The 15,603-nt window shown below is 35.5% G+C and overlaps 3 protein-coding genes across 3 annotated transcripts in view; all 3 read left to right on the forward strand.

Annotated features, from left to right (window-relative positions):
• The window catches only part of LOC124629697 (serine/threonine-protein phosphatase 6 regulatory ankyrin repeat subunit A), a 38,312-nt gene extending 37,022 nt beyond the window's left edge, over nt 1-1,290 (forward strand). The window contains exon 19 of the mRNA XM_047163210.1: nt 82-1,290. Within this exon, the coding sequence (XP_047019166.1) occupies nt 82-308 (227 nt within the window). The 3' untranslated portion in view covers nt 309-1,290. The remainder of the gene's footprint in view (nt 1-81) is intronic.
• A 3,630-nt stretch (nt 1,291-4,920) lies between these two features.
• Nucleotides 4,921-8,181, forward strand: LOC124630016 (lipase member H-B-like). Its single transcript, XM_047163720.1, has 7 exons — nt 4,921-4,960; nt 5,185-5,230; nt 5,480-5,720; nt 6,046-6,197; nt 6,460-6,662; nt 6,913-7,069; nt 7,400-8,181. Exons 1-7 carry the CDS (start codon nt 4,921-4,923, stop codon nt 7,476-7,478), a joined length of 918 nt encoding a protein of 305 aa, XP_047019676.1. The 3' UTR covers nt 7,479-8,181.
• A 353-nt stretch (nt 8,182-8,534) lies between these two features.
• LOC124630107 (pancreatic triacylglycerol lipase-like) lies at nt 8,535-15,257 on the forward strand. Its single transcript, XM_047163840.1, has 7 exons — nt 8,535-8,759; nt 9,509-9,554; nt 11,242-11,500; nt 12,265-12,413; nt 13,206-13,426; nt 14,667-14,823; nt 15,138-15,257. Exons 1-7 carry the CDS (start codon nt 8,711-8,713, stop codon nt 15,214-15,216), a joined length of 960 nt encoding a protein of 319 aa, XP_047019796.1. The 5' UTR covers nt 8,535-8,710; the 3' UTR covers nt 15,217-15,257.
• The last annotated feature ends 346 nt before the right edge of the window (nt 15,258-15,603 follow it).

The following is a 15,603-nucleotide window of genomic DNA, read 5'->3' on the forward strand; positions in this document are numbered from 1 at the left end:
AAAGAAATTGCGTACACTTTACAGCACATAATGTAATAATATCTGACAATTTCTTAATCGTTGTTTCTATTCCCCTATCAGACTCAACGCGTCTGTCGGTGGTACACCTCAGTCCTCTAGGCTCACAGCTGAGCTTCAGCAACGCCACGAAGATAGAAAACGTGGTGGACTGGGAGGTCATCGCCAAGAAGTACCGCGCCCTCATGAGGGACGAACCAGAGGAACCGGCTAATAAGGAAAACGAGGAGGACTCGGCTGATAACGTATCAGAGGTCATCCCTAACAATATATCAGCTGCCCCGCCTTGAACGCACAGACTTTTGCAGTGTTGAAATTATGGAATCAGGCATTACTTAGCAGAAATGCGGAACATGAATCTCTCGTAACATTGCATTGGTCTCTTTTATGCATATGCATGAGGGTGAGTGGGACCTTTGCTGTATGTGCATATGCATGAGTATAGGACTACATTCTCCATCCAATTCTCGATTTATTGTCCCGCGGAATTAACGCTAAATATTTTTCCTAACATTTTACCTGTGTATAAATGTAATATATTTGAATGAAGTCTTCTCCCGCCAAACGGCGGTTAGATCTAGTCACGTTCCATTTACTCGGTTTTGACGAGATTTTTTGTAAATATATCGATTGTTTGTTATTGAAATTACTTGAGAATGTTAATCATACGAATTGAGAATATAATATAAGCAATATTATGGATAACTTATTGAGCAAAAATCAAGAGCAAATATTCAAACTTAGATACTCTGAATGAAATTGTTCTCGGTATTTGTAGCTGGACTAACAGAATTTGTAAGAGAGGCAGGACCAAAATAATTTTGGTACTCATTATTTTAGTTCTTCGGATACACGTCCACAAAATTGTTTGTATCTATTTGAAGATTTTTTAAATATCAATATAAATATTCGATACACAATAACCATAGTTATATTATTTTCTCTCTCTGAAATTCAGTTTCATCATTGATCAGTAAAATTACCTACTTAAGTGTGAAGGTCCTAAGTGGATATTTCTTGCCGTAGAACCTACTTTTATAGTTATAAGTACCATTGTACAGCTACATATAGTTTTCATAATAACAATAGATACATAAGTTAAGCAATACTTAATTTTAAACTTTGTAGAAATATAGAATAAGAACAGCGATGTTATTTTTTCAGTTTAGTGGTTGTTTAATAATAAGGCTATTTATTACTACTAATATTTTTATAAATAAACGTGTTGTGTATTTGTGTAACGGTATTGTTTTAAAATAAAATCAGTGCAGTTTTTAATTCTTTTGTATTATTTCGTCACCTCTTCAACGTTAGGTGCAATATCGATCAAAATACATTCTGCTTTTCAAAATGAACTCAAATATAAAAGTTAAAATACCTTATCACATGTAGTTAAGTGTCTAGCCAGACGGTTAAATAATGTTCGTCTGTACCTAACATTCCATTTACGTAAGCAGACAGTTAATTCCTTAAGTTAATAGATAATATCGTTCATTTTATTTAAAAAATAACTTACCTAATTATCATAACAAATACTTATTTTTCATGTTTTCGTATTTACCTACATTTGAATATTTTCTATTTACCTATCTATGGTTTACGTGGGTCACATTCATAACAATGTCACCTATATGTGATCTTTGTTATTGACTGTAGCGTCACACCAATTTATGCATTAGCATAAAACATTCAATAACAGTTACATTCATAGAAATGCTGAAAGTTCTTTCTAATATCCATGATTACACTTAGGTATTTGTAGGTAGAACCTATCTACACAGTATTTTACCAGTCCCTAATCTTGCATCGTAGATTTTCTCACTAAATCTAAATTAAATACAATCAGGACTAACCTAACTGAACATCATCCTCCGAGCCTTTTTCCCATTTATGTTGGGGTCGGCTTCCAGTCTAACCGGATTCAGCTGAATACCAGTGCTTTACAAGAAGCGACTGCCTATCTGACCTCAACCCAGTTACCCGGGCAACCCGAACGACTTGGGGTAATTTTATGTATGACATACAAAATAGAGCCCTGTAAAACTTTAAAGGTTAGTAAGGTCTCATTTAATTAACCTTACCTATGCCTATCTAATTTATTTACTCGATACCAGCTGTGTTTTTTATCTATATAACAATAATTTATTGAAGGTGAGAATATGAATATTTAGGGAATTAAGATATTTCCAATAATTATTGGAAAATTTTATTCTAATTTAAAACGAAAAACCAAATAGGAAAAAAATAGAAATCAAAATTACTTTAAAATAATATTTTACCAATGCGAATTCCTCATCTATATAGGTACGATATGTAGGTAAAATAATCTGCATATAAGTTTTACAGAATTATGTCACATTTAAGAAGATTCTGTTTAAAGCAATATTATATCAAGAAATATACCTCATGATTTAGTGAAGGGCTTCTCCGCGGCACCTCCTGTAGCGTCCTGTTACGTCAATTATGACAATATGCGTCAAACAATGCATGTTTTGATTTTTGGTGGATTCGGGTTACAATATTTTGTTTGTGTTTTATATATTTTTGAAGTTAATAGAGTGAGTTACCTGGTTTTTTACATGTTATATAATGACTCATGTAGTGAGGTTGGCAGTCAGCCTGCCACAGCGCTGGACGGATTAGTGAGATTTCCGTGGAGATTCCTCACTGTACCTCTAAGGTGAACGGGGTTTGAAGGTACACTGTGGCAAGGTTCATGAACCCCGAAGTGTACCTTCGACCCCCCATTCCATACTAAGTAGGAACGCCATCAAGTATTTTATACAAACCCCTGTAGCAACGACTTTCAAAATTTAAAAAATCAACTCCGATCTTAAAAAGAGTGCCTCGAGGCCCAAGACTCTCTCTTGCTGGTTGCTGGCCGAGAGAACTCTGAACATGCTTGGGAGCAGCTACTAATCTTCCCTCATAGAAAAACCCATATAGGGAAGGTTACATAAAAGAGGCTGCTTGGCAGCACTTTTTAAACAGAGATAGCCGTTACGTTGTAAATAAATTTCCAATTAGTAAAATTTGCTAGATACAAACTCATGACAAAATTCGAAATCACATTGAACCATTACACGTATTGACAAGGAATAAAAAAATATGCGTACTTTTCAACCACGGTTTTAATTAAACTAACATTTTCTCATTAAAGAGATGCATATCACTTTTTAGCTCTCTGGAATTTATGCAGGGCTAACATCACATTTTTCTATGAAATCGAGCAGAACTATTGACAGGTTTGGCTTTTGCAACGCCAGAGAAGCGGCAAGTGCAATGATGGAAATTGTGAACGGGAACGATTTTAGGAACAATGAATTTCCTAGTCGATTTGGATGGGGAGTATTTCAATGGTACCTAATGGAAGGGTAGTTTTTAAGGGAGGGAAACGCAGCTCCAGAGTCCACTTCACGTTAGTTTTCTGTACGTGTATGGTAGGACTTCTTATCTCGAACCAGATCAAATATGAGAAGCAGCCAAGAACTGACTACGGCATTGTTTGATATGACCTGCTTTTTGTTGAAATACGAATCTTAGTTTACCTACTTGCTGTATAAATGACTAATCTGGCTTCATTAGCTATTCATTATATTATTTGAGTAACTATTTTATTCTTACTACAGTTAGTGTATAAGCAGCCTATTGTTATGCATGCATCATTAAACACAACATATTTTACATACATATTGATTTCTGACACTTACGCGAATATTAGACATTTAAATAAAACTACTTTTACGGATTTTATCGCGTTATATTAATATTATTTAATCCCGACGTTTCGGATCCTTTACAGCATCCATGGTCACGAGCAGACTAAGGTGTTGGTCGTCTTGATATATTAGTTACAAACAGCTACCCTACATTTTGTTGATTATTATTGACAATCCGATTCACGCAAAACGAGCTCACTGTATCCATAGGTCGAGCAGTTGTAGGCTTGGATTTTGATTTAATAGTTTCTATGATGGGATTCCAAGCAGGTGGTATGCACCAGCCATCTTCTCTATTGAAATTTGGATGTTTTTTAATTTCAATAGCCTCGCGAATCATCCTAGGTAGGAATCGGTTTTCTCTTGCAAGGACTTGTGGTTTATCAAATCTGATGTAATGCTGGGCCTTGTCTAGTGTGTGTTCACAAACTGCTGACTGTCTGGAACGGCGGTGTTTGACATCGGCGATGTGTTCTTTTACGCGGGTCCCTATGCTTCTTTTAGTTTGGCCTATGTAAAAGAAGCATAGGGACCCGCGTAAAAGAACACATCGCCGATGTCAAACACCGCCGTTCCAGACAGTCAGCAGTTTGTGAACACACACTAGACAAGGCCCAGCATTACATCAGATTTGATAAACCACAAGTCCTTGCAAGAGAAAACCGATTCCTACCTAGGATGATTCGCGAGGCTATTGAAATTAAAAAACATCCAAATTTCAATAGAGAAGATGGCTGGTGCATACCACCTGCTTGGAATCCCATCATAGAAACTATTAAATCAAAATCCAAGCCTACAACTGCTCGACCTATGGATACAGTGAGCTCGTTTTGCGTGAATCGGATTGTCAATAATAATCAACAAAATGTAGGGTAGCTGTTTGTAACTAATATATCAAGACGACCAACACCTTAGTCTGCCCGTGACCATGGATGCTGTAAAGGATCCGAAACGTCGGGATTAAATAATATTAATATAACGCGATAAAATCCGTAAAAGTAGTTTTATTTAAATATTTTACATACATATTTGAGTTTGTTTATGTTAATTAAAACAAGTGTTTTTTAAGAAGTTTTTCAGTATATAACAGCCGGAGAATAGACGAAAAGTTAACAGTTAACAGTCAGTTGACTAGTAGGTTGACTAGTACAAGCATTTACAAAGGAAAATTACAAAAACTACCATGTATCTAAACATTTTGAAAACGGCTTTCCTCGTGTTATGTAAGTAACTAACTGTTTCCGAACATCGAATCAAGGGATCATTAGAAATCAAATAAGTAATATTTTATTTCATATTTTCTATCCCATAACGGGCCTGCTGGAAGAAATTTCTTTTGAAATAAGCTGTGCCATTGTAATTTTTTTTCTGTTATTTATTCTAGTCTGTGATTTTATGTGTACAAACTATTAAATAAATTAATAAATAAGAGTTACATCCCTTTCAGGTTTACTGGAACTAACACAAGCAGCCTCTTTAAGATGTTTCAACGGGTAAGGAAACCCATAATTGCTTCAGTCATGTCATAATGTGCAAACTCTTTGAACTCATTCGAAAGACATGTACTTTATATGTTACATGGTCTATTTGGCAGTTTATCTATTCCTTTTTGCTTAAAAAAATATAGATAAATCATCAATAATAATGCTCAGAAATCAGCCATAAGTCGCTTTTTGCTTAGTCGAAACCTTATTTCCAACAATACCCAACTCCCAAGTGTAATACTATTAAAAACCTTTCAGTACTCTCACCAACTACATAGAGGCACCATTGGATAATGCAACCCTCGTCAAGCCATTGCTTACAAAGAACTTTACTATGATCTTCACTGGTGGCTGGGAGAGCAAGCCTAGCGGGCCCGCAAATACGGCCATGATGCAGGCTTGCTTTACGAAAAATGATACCAATTGCTGCATATTGAACTGGGAGACAGAAGCTTCTTGTGCACTTGGGTATGCTTGTGTCGTGAATAGGGTTGAAACGGTATGTATTATGTATAGTTGTAGAAAACAAAAGCAGCCCAAACAAAACGGTAGCCACTCAGGACACCACGCAGCCTTCATCGACAAATGAGCTATCCAACAATGATTTTTTTTAAATCGGTCCAGTAGTTTCTCAGATTAGCGAATCAAGCAAACAAGCATACTCTTCAGGTTTTTGATATTACTAGGTATCATATATTTTCAACAAAATTAGTACATAGGGTTGCTTATCAAAAGAGCGTGCCAGTTAATGTTATCAAAACTTTAAAGACCTCTAGACATTCCACAATCCAAAAATTTATGATGATAGTGGCTCTTGATTATAGGTCGGCGATCAATTCGGTGCAGCGCTGGTGGTTCTGCTCCAAAATGGTATATTATTTGTGGAGAGACTTATACTGATGGGTCACTCCCTCGGGAGCCACGTCAACGGAGGCGCTGGGCGCAGGACCGCAGCATCAAACTATACACTACAGAGGTGAGTAAGCAAAATTAAATTCATATTCTTCGAGTAGAATTTCAGATTTTTCTAGTGAGCCAGTCAAAGTCAAAATAATTTTTATTTCAAATAGTAGGTCAATTTGAAGTCAAGCTAGTTGCAAGGTTCCAAGGAGCTGGTCTCATGGAGAAGAACTTTCAAGAAAGTCCATGGAATCTCTTTTGAAAGTTAACAATACATTTTGTTTGGTAATGTGAAGATAACGTACGATATTACATGTATACCTAATTTTTATTTCCAGAATGACGGGGCTGGATCCCGCTGGGCCTTTATTCAATCCTCCTTCAACTTATCGACCGTTTAGTTATACCGATGCCGACTACACGGAGGTAGTTCATACGGACGCTGGAGGCTATGGCATCAGAAATTCTACCGTCTCAGTGCAGTTCTGGCCTAACACTGATCAGCCTAACTCTCAGAACGCATGTGTTGGAAGCACGGATCGTAAGTTACACAATTTGCTTTTCTACCACAAGCATCCAGATAAAAGTAGCCTATATTTTATTCGGATGCTTAAGCTATTAGCTAACTATTAGCTTCGAACAAAAGTACATAGAAACTGGCTTTTAAACAAAGAAGATTTTGCATTTTCCTTTCAAAAAGATGAAAATCTACATACTTACCCACTTACGGTAAGCCAAAAGCTAAATCCATGTATATGACTTGGTTTTATAATCATTCAATTGTTTTCCAGCTATGTGCAGCCACAACATGGCTTGGAGATTTGCCGCAGAGAGTATCACGAGAAACGGGTCCTTCGTAGCCATTTACGCAGTGTCCTACCAAAGTTGGCTCAGTGGAGGAGGCGACCCTAACCGGACTTTAATCATGACAACATTTTTCGATCAAGGGTAAGTCAAGCTTCACTCTTGAATATACTCTCTGCTAAAGAAATTAAAGCCAATACGTATTTACCAAAATCAGGCTATTTACTAAAAAAATCCACGAAGCATAAATGCAGTGTGAATTTAAATCTTAATACCTACCAAGAAGACACGTCAATCCTTCTCCGTGTGAGAGGAGGCCTGTGCCCAGCAGTGGGACGATATAAAAGACTGTAACGTAGGTTAGAAGACACATACATGAAGGCACAAGCGACTAATTTTCTAAAAGAGCAGAATTTACTATAGTTTTTAATTTTATGAAGATGTATTTTTTATAAGATATTTTTTTTTCTACAGCCAACGTGGAGCTCATTACCTGCGAACAAGGGCCACGTCTCCATACGGCTTGTATCAGAACGGCACATCGCCCAACTAGGAGGAGACCTTTGTACCAAAGTTTGGAATTAGGTACAGACACATCAACGTACCTCAATCTATCAAATTTCTTCAGTAGATTTTCAACCTTATCACGGTAATCTTCGATTGGTAAAATTTGTCAGATTCCAGAGAACCTAACAATGCCGGTTTGTTCTATATTCCAGACTTAAGGGTTTCCCGTCAAAATGGGTTGTTGTAGGTTCAGTACCTATAGTTTTTTTTGCTATTATGTGTGTTTATTAAGTATTTACCAATCTTATTATTAGTTACCTTTGTCAGTCGGTACATATTCACTGATACATTGTAGGTACTTTCAATGAAATATTTTCATTAACTTTTTGCTTGAGGTTTATGCGTCGAGCTTGATGGTAGAACCAATGTAAAAACTTATCTATCTGTATTCGAAGAAATATTATTTGAATTGCTGCCCGAATTAACTATATTTGGGTAAAACCTCTACAGTACCTTATTCATCAAAATCATCTGGGGATTAGGAAAGTATTTTGTAGAGATAGTGTTTTTACAATAAGCTTGAATGCATTTTTTGGGAACACCGGGGAATATGAAGACACTAAAAATAAGGTCTTGCAGCCATGATTTTCACGACGACAGCGTGCAAAGAACTTAATCTCTAACCCATTTACTGACTGGCATAGGCTAATGATTTTGAATTATAAGCTTCTTAATATTTATGTTAGAGCTTAAATTATGTATTCTCTATAATTTTGTGTGTGCTAAATAAAATTTATTTATTTTAATCAAATGTCTTTCTTTTTTTATCCGACTTCAGTAACTTGAAATGACCCATGTCTGTGTTTTATTGAACCATAACCAAATTGAAAATATCTTAATCCACAGTTAGGATAGTAAATAAGATGATATACGATGATTATCTGTGTACATAATGTTTGTAATAATGAAAAGCAAAAAATAACTTACAAGTCTTATTCTCGCACTATTACGTACGTACATAGAGGTGTAGGCGGTTAAAAAGCTACGATTGTAAACAAACATCTGTGCACTTCCGCGACTTGATTACAATGTCGTTAGCGATAATTTATCAGTCCTACAGTATTACTAGACCGGCGCGCGCGCATCCTTGCGCAAACGCACGCGAACGTGCGGAAAAACTGGTCGTTAAAATAAAAAAAGTGTTTTGAAAAAAGGTTGATCCTTAAAAAGTATTTATTTACGAAATTAATGTAGTGGAGTTTTAAATAGTTTTTAAAAATGTGCAGTGCGAAGACATTGTTATATTTGACGCCTCTTTTTTTAATCGGTTAGTCTTTTTTTTAATATTTTATAATTGTTTTTTTTTTGTTATTTACGTCATTGTATGTTTTTTCTAAGCATATTAACTATATTATAATTTATAATTAACCAAGAAGTTATACGATTCAAGAGATATACCTATATTCATTATTTTATTATCTCCAAAGGCCAGAGCTTAAAAAAAATGCAATAGACTTATAATTTTCGATATTATTTTATTTTGTCGCTTAATATAAATACAAAATATTTGCCTACATTGCTATTTATTAAGATAGTAATAATTGCTAATTGTTTATACAAAAGAAAATGTTTATATACAAGAGGTACAGAGCGCCTTTGGGTAAGTTTTTTCTAATATTCTGAGATGGGCAATACTGGCCTTCAACCTAGCATGAACTAACTTAATCGTAACTTCACGGTAGCGATTCTTAAATCAAAGATGCGATAAATAACAAAAAAAAAGAAAAACAACAATTCGTTACATCCGACTAATGAATGAACTTATCAATGTCATTAAAGAATTTGCGAGAAAACTTATCGTTTTTATATAAAAATCGGTTTGGTTACGAATAGGTACTTTATTGATAGGGTATCGTATAAGTTTTCTCGAACTCTCAACTCTCTTATGTAATTCAGAAGGCATTCATATACGAAGGTTATATTTAGAAAATAAGATAATAACCCTGCCACTTTGTTGGCTCTATTTTTTTCTTGCATTTAATCAAATGTTTTTCTAAAATAAAATTTATATTTCAGGTTCGCTAGAGTTAACACAAGCGGCCAGTATTATATGTTACAATGGGTAAGAAAGAGATTTGCATTGTAGATAATTAAATCTTAAAATTCTATAGGTAACTCGATTAATTTAAGCAATCAGGAAATATCCGCGATGCAATTAGAAAAAATAATTGAATTAATTCAACTTTACATTCAAGTCAGTTAGATGCAGCATTTGAAAACAATTGAAAAGGTGGAAATAACCTTCCTAAGCACGGAACTAGCTACAGTTCGAATAGACGAGATCATAATGCTGGAACTATATTGAAATAAAATATAACGAGTCATTACTTATAATGAAAAACCTTGCAATACAGTTTACACAGTTGTCAATAGCTGATACAGCATCAAGGCAACTTCGCTCGTTATATACTTTGTCTTAATTGTTATCATTTTGGCTAATGTATAGGTACACGAACTCAAATAATAAAATACATGTTATTTTTTCCACATGTCATACAAAATGAGCGTGCAATATAACAACATAGAATTAAGCTACTATAATAATAACTTAAGTGGTTTAATGTAACAATAATGTTACCCTGAATCCGGGCATTAGGAGGCACAAAAAATTAAATAAAAAACATCTTACGATTCAGATATAATAAACAACATTAAAAGCTTTTATAAACTGCCTACCGACTCCCGGAAGTAGAAGACTAGACTAGCTAATTAGACTATTTTTAATTTAGGTAGGAAGTAGGTTGCGGACACATCTCCCACGCGACTAAACACGATTTAGCTCGAGACGAAAATATTCTCTAGAAACAGGTAACATAATAGATGAACCCAGGTTAGAGTGGCGACCTTTGTTTCTTGTTTTTACAAAACAACAGGTCGAGTTCAGCATGCATACTATTTGCTTGCTTCGACAACGACCGACGCGGCTGAGTAGCTTGACTGACTCACAACACCGCGCTCGGATTGCCAACTACTGCTAAACATTGATGTTTGGAAAATACTGCAAAAAGTAGTATGTTTTCCACGATTTCTGTTCGTAGTGTATTGTTGCCTACATGTACAAAACCTTGTCAGTAGTTATGGGTAACATGCTGTAACAGAATAATTACCATAATTAGGTAATGGACAAAGAAGATAATTTCATAGAAAAGAAACAGTAGTCCTTCAGATAAATTACGGAATTCGGCATTACTTTGCCGCATTATGGAAATCTATATGACATAAAACGTTAGGAATAAATATATAAAGCGTTACTAACTGAATAACTTAAACTCAGCGTATTAAGAGATTATTAAGTTTGAGAGCATTATGTAAAGAAAAACATGAGTAAAAGTAATGCAGCAGTTACATTTACCACAAAGGTAAAATATTTCCTGTAAGGTACGAATTGGAAATCATGAACTTTAAACCCGACTTAAAATATCGTGGTTTGTGTGAGTCAGACTGGAAACCAAACGAAACACGTTGGTTGGTATTGCTTTACTTGTTTAATTGCGCATCGGAAATTACTATCAGGTCGTACAGACTGCTAGGTGCCTAGTGGTTTAACTACTGTTTACGAAACCTAGCGTGTACCTACATATTGCATACATCACCTGTTTACCATCTAACAATGCAACACCACACCACAATACTAGAAAAATTACCTACAAAATTGATGATCACTCCAACTAATTTTTTTATCATCAAATTATAATCCTCCATTTGACTTCCAAATCTCACTTCAACATATTTACCAACTTTCTTTTTAGGTCCCTAACAAATTACAAAGAAACGCCATTGGAAGAGCCTCTCGCCATCCTCCCAGGCCTGGCAAAAGACCTTAAGACCGTGTTCTATACCTTTGGTTATCGAGGCAAGGTTAAAGGACCGGCGACAACTGCCATGATACAGGCCTATGTAGCTAAGAACAAGTCTAATATATGCCTCCTGAACTGGGAAGGTGAAGCGGAGAGCACGCTACTTGGTACCAGGATTGGATATCTGTATGCTGTTAATAATGCTGTTAAGGTAGGTGGCTGAGTAATATTATAGATAAGTCTTCTTCTTTTAATTACGTGGACTTCTGTATGATTCACGTAGCACGCTATAGTATCAGAACGGACAAGACTCATGTCACAAAACAGACATGGCAAACATGTGAAAAATGAACTTTGTAGTCGCATATGCAGCTGTAAATACAGAGACAGTCAATAAAGGAACCAAATTATTTAATTAACGTATAAACTTTTACAAGTCGATCAAGTTCATCATATCAATTAATTGAAAAAAAGAACAAATTGCTTTTAAACAAAATTCTTGACACACATTTCTGAAAGGTTTTTGAACCTGAACTCGAACAATAGAATTCAATGAATGATGGTGACGGAGTTCCGACTGCTTGATATTCTGACCGTCTTTGTTTACTTTCTTTATATGTTAATACGTTATGCAATTATTATTCTGTTGGAAGTGGAATATAAGCATAAAAGTAAAAGTTGGATCCTGCTGACAGGCTGGGGATTTTCCCTGGCTAAGGGTGCGTCCTGCGTGAGCAAGTCAACGCGACGCGATCCTAAGCGAATTCAAGAATTTACGCAGCACCGGGCTTTACCAAGTCACGTCACATAGGCCACTTAAAAAAAAATCGACTGTTGTTTTTGGCGCCGCGCCGCATCGCGGTCGCTTCCAAAACGCTCACAAAGAACGCACCTTTAGCCTTAACTAGCCTATTCAAATTCAAAACTAGAAATATTAGTTATTTATAAGTCTATAATTTTTATATTACTGTCTAGATTGGCAATCAACTGGGAGACGCGCTGGTGACGTTGATCAAAGCTGGTTTGAACGTGGTAGACTTGCAATTGATAGCACATTCTCTTGGAGCCCACCTTATGGGGTATGCTGGAAGACGGGCCAGGAAACTTGGCTATATTATACCAAGGTGAGTATAGAAAATGTAAAAGCTTAGTATATAAGCTACAAGATACATTTCTCGCATTAGCTCGCAAAATACTACCTGTCAACATGACGAATTTAAATGAGTAGGCGATTTTATTTGTCACTCAGCTACATTTTAACCTTCAAATCTTTGATTATATAAAGCTTCAAATATTACAAGGAACGAAATCAATGTGATAATTAAAACAACACGCCATTAAATAAGGATCATAGTATATCTACTTACAAATTCCGTTCATTGACAGCTTAAATCGTCGGTATTCAATGGATGCATTGACCTCTATTATATCGATAAGGACATCGACAGAATAATAGGCAATAGTGATTGTCCTCTAGCCTCTAAGTATAGTTTGTATTGTACGCGTAGATAGATAAATAATTAATGAATTAATTGAAAATATTAATTGACTTGTGCTAACTCATTGTATCTTAGAATGCCAATTGCCAATATCATGAGGAAATAAAATAAATCTACATTACGGGTCAACCGATCAAAGGTGGGTAGTTAAGCAGCGCTCAGCTTGCTGTACGTACATCCAACTTAGTCCCAACTGATTTTGTCATTCGTTACGGAAAGTACTCCATAATAATCAGGTAAGGGGTGACGCGATTCAAGGTACGGAAGTCAAATAGACTGTCGATACACAGGCTAACTTCTCAGATGCATCCAATTATCTACTTAGTGCGAAGAAATTGGAGACCCAATTCAATTTATTTTGTAATATATTTAATCTTGTGTCCATCTTGTCGCCTATATTATTTTTTCGATTTATAGAGTCACCGGTTTAGACCCTGCTGGCGTGTTCTTCGAAGGGTTCACAATCTACCAAGCCCTGGACCGCAGGAGTGGGTTGTTCGTAGACGTTATACATACAGACGCAGGAGGCTATGGTATGCGCAAATCTGACGTCACGGTGGAATTCTGGCCGAATACAGATGAAAAGGAATCCCAGCCCGGTTGCCCTGTGGGAGACTTCGAAATGTTCACTAAAGAATGTAAGATTTATTTCTCTATCTCTATCTATGTAATTTTTATTTAACGTTGGACGTAGGCCTCCAATGCATGTCTTCTCATCATCACATTGAAGCACAAAGTTCTAAAACAATATGCGCTCAACCAAGCCAACCAAACCAAGAAATAAAAATGATATGTACCTACTCAGGTATAAAAGCAAAGATTGTGGGTGCAATAATCGTTTAGCTAATACCTACCTAAACATTAAACACTCCTCATTTGTTATCTTAACTACTAATTACTGCCAATTCCAAGACCATGAAAATTAGCAAGATTTTCCACAATTCTAAATACAATATTGTTATCTGCACATGAATTACCTTATCAATGTAGGTATACTTGGCAACATTACACTGTCTTGGTACAACCTGTTTTGTCGAAATGTTCAAATTGAAAAAGAGACAATCTTCACAAATAAAATATTTCGTTGCCTCCAAAAATATATTTTATCCACTTGTCCATCTATTAGAGTAACCAAAAAAAACTGTGCGTTCTGTACCTGGACATAGAGAAAATATACATAGGTTTTGAAGGTACCTACCTATACAGATTTAGAAGGTTTTCTATCCATTAACATTGATTTGAAGTCGTAAATCGAAAAATTACATGTTCAAAATTAACTAGTTGATTACTTAATTCACAGATAAAATTGAGGCAAAAAGTATTAATTAAATGTAATAAGGTTCATGCCCCTATCACCCCGAATTGTCAGATGCCTATAAACTTGAGGGTCATGCATATTCAATGCAATTCAGATGCCTAATAAGTCGCAGAATGATCTAATTTGTACCTAATCTAAAAATTGTTAAACACTGGATTATCTTTATGGGCATATTATTCAAATATCTGCTAATTTATGCAATTAGGTAATTAGAGGGCCCTGATTTAGCCTTTTGAAACTGCGTTTTATTTTGTCAAAGATTGGTTTAGTGAGAGACCCAGGAGACAAATTCTATCTCAACTTTGAATCCTCCTGTCTTCTATTTGTCCTAAGCGTAATGTAGGCAGGTACACAAATCAACGATTGTGGAACAACAACGAAATTAGGTATCGTAACCTACTTACTCAAATACACAAATAATGTCGTTTCATCGTCAAAGACAAACATATCTTACTTAACATTCATTCACTTTCTACTTATTACATCATTAGAAACCATGTCATATGGTATTTCTGCAATGATATTGTGAAATAAGAAAATATTATAGCCTATTTTTACAGCTTTGTGTAGCCACGACCGAGCTTGGCAATACTATTCGGAGTCACTCGCGTACCCTACGGCTCTGCAAGCAGTTTACGCGAATAGCTTCGAAGAATGGAACACTAATGGAGGCAACACCAACCAGACTATTTATATGGGGGATCTTACCAATACACAGTAAGTTTCCGAATTGTTATTGTTATTATTTACGAAACAAAAAGTTTAATGAGGCTCTCGAAGACAGGCAGGCAACTCCAATTGGAATATATAAACTCCACAAAACCTTTGCATTTAAAATTCAACTAGACATCTTTCTAACATTTTATTAGTATAATCAAAAATGTATCTTGTGCTGAGTAAATCCCATTGACACAATGTGCGATTTCCGACAGCTTAACCGTTTCATTTGCCTGTTTTCATTTGTAAATTAGCAATGACAGTAGTTTAATTTGCCATTTCACATTTAACACTGCATATATATTCGTCCACAGAGCCAAAGGCAGCTACTACTTAAGAACAAGCAACTCATCACGGTTTGGTTTATATGAAGCAGGTATCAAATCTTCCTGAAACACGACTCTACCAGTATATAGTATACAGTAACGTAGCTATAATTAAATATTAGGTATATCGGGTGTGTCGTTCACAATCACATTAAATCCTATCGCATACACTTTATGATATTCTATGGCGAATTGTAAAAAAATAACCTAATCCATTCAGCGGTTTGACCACAGGAGTCATTTTTCGTTTTTATAATTTACAACATCATGTGTAAAGCAGAGATAAAGTTAGGAGTATCCGGAGTATCGTATGTTTTGATCAGTTGACAGCTGTCAGTTTTCAAGGGAGAATTTCAGTTGTTTGTAATGACTGACTTTTATATGGTGTTCTAATTTTTGCACATTTTTATTCCATTTACTTTGTTTGAAAAAATCATTTTTTCATTTTTACGTA

The sequence above is a fragment of the Helicoverpa zea genome, chromosome 4, assembly GCF_022581195.2.
Source record: "Helicoverpa zea isolate HzStark_Cry1AcR chromosome 4, ilHelZeax1.1, whole genome shotgun sequence".
Lineage (NCBI taxonomy): Eukaryota > Metazoa > Arthropoda > Insecta > Lepidoptera > Noctuidae > Helicoverpa > Helicoverpa zea.

Bases quoted from the DNA above. Each gene is read 5' to 3' on its own strand.
- LOC124630016 (XM_047163720.1), top strand. From the start codon at position 4,921: ATGTATCTAAACATTTTGAAAACGGCTTTCCTCGTGTTAT. The intron at 4,961-5,184 runs GTAAGTAACTAA...CATCCCTTTCAG, and splicing joins AACGGCTTTCCTCGTGTTAT to GTTTACTGGAACTAACACAA. The intron at 6,198-6,459 runs GTGAGTAAGCAA...TTTTATTTCCAG, and splicing joins TCAAACTATACACTACAGAG to AATGACGGGGCTGGATCCCG.
- LOC124630107 (XM_047163840.1), top strand. From the start codon at position 8,711: ATGTGCAGTGCGAAGACATTGTTATATTTGACGCCTCTTTTTTTAATC. The intron at 8,760-9,508 runs GTTAGTCTTTTT...TTTATATTTCAG, and splicing joins GACGCCTCTTTTTTTAATCG to GTTCGCTAGAGTTAACACAA. The intron at 12,414-13,205 runs GTGAGTATAGAA...TTCGATTTATAG, and splicing joins CTTGGCTATATTATACCAAG to AGTCACCGGTTTAGACCCTG.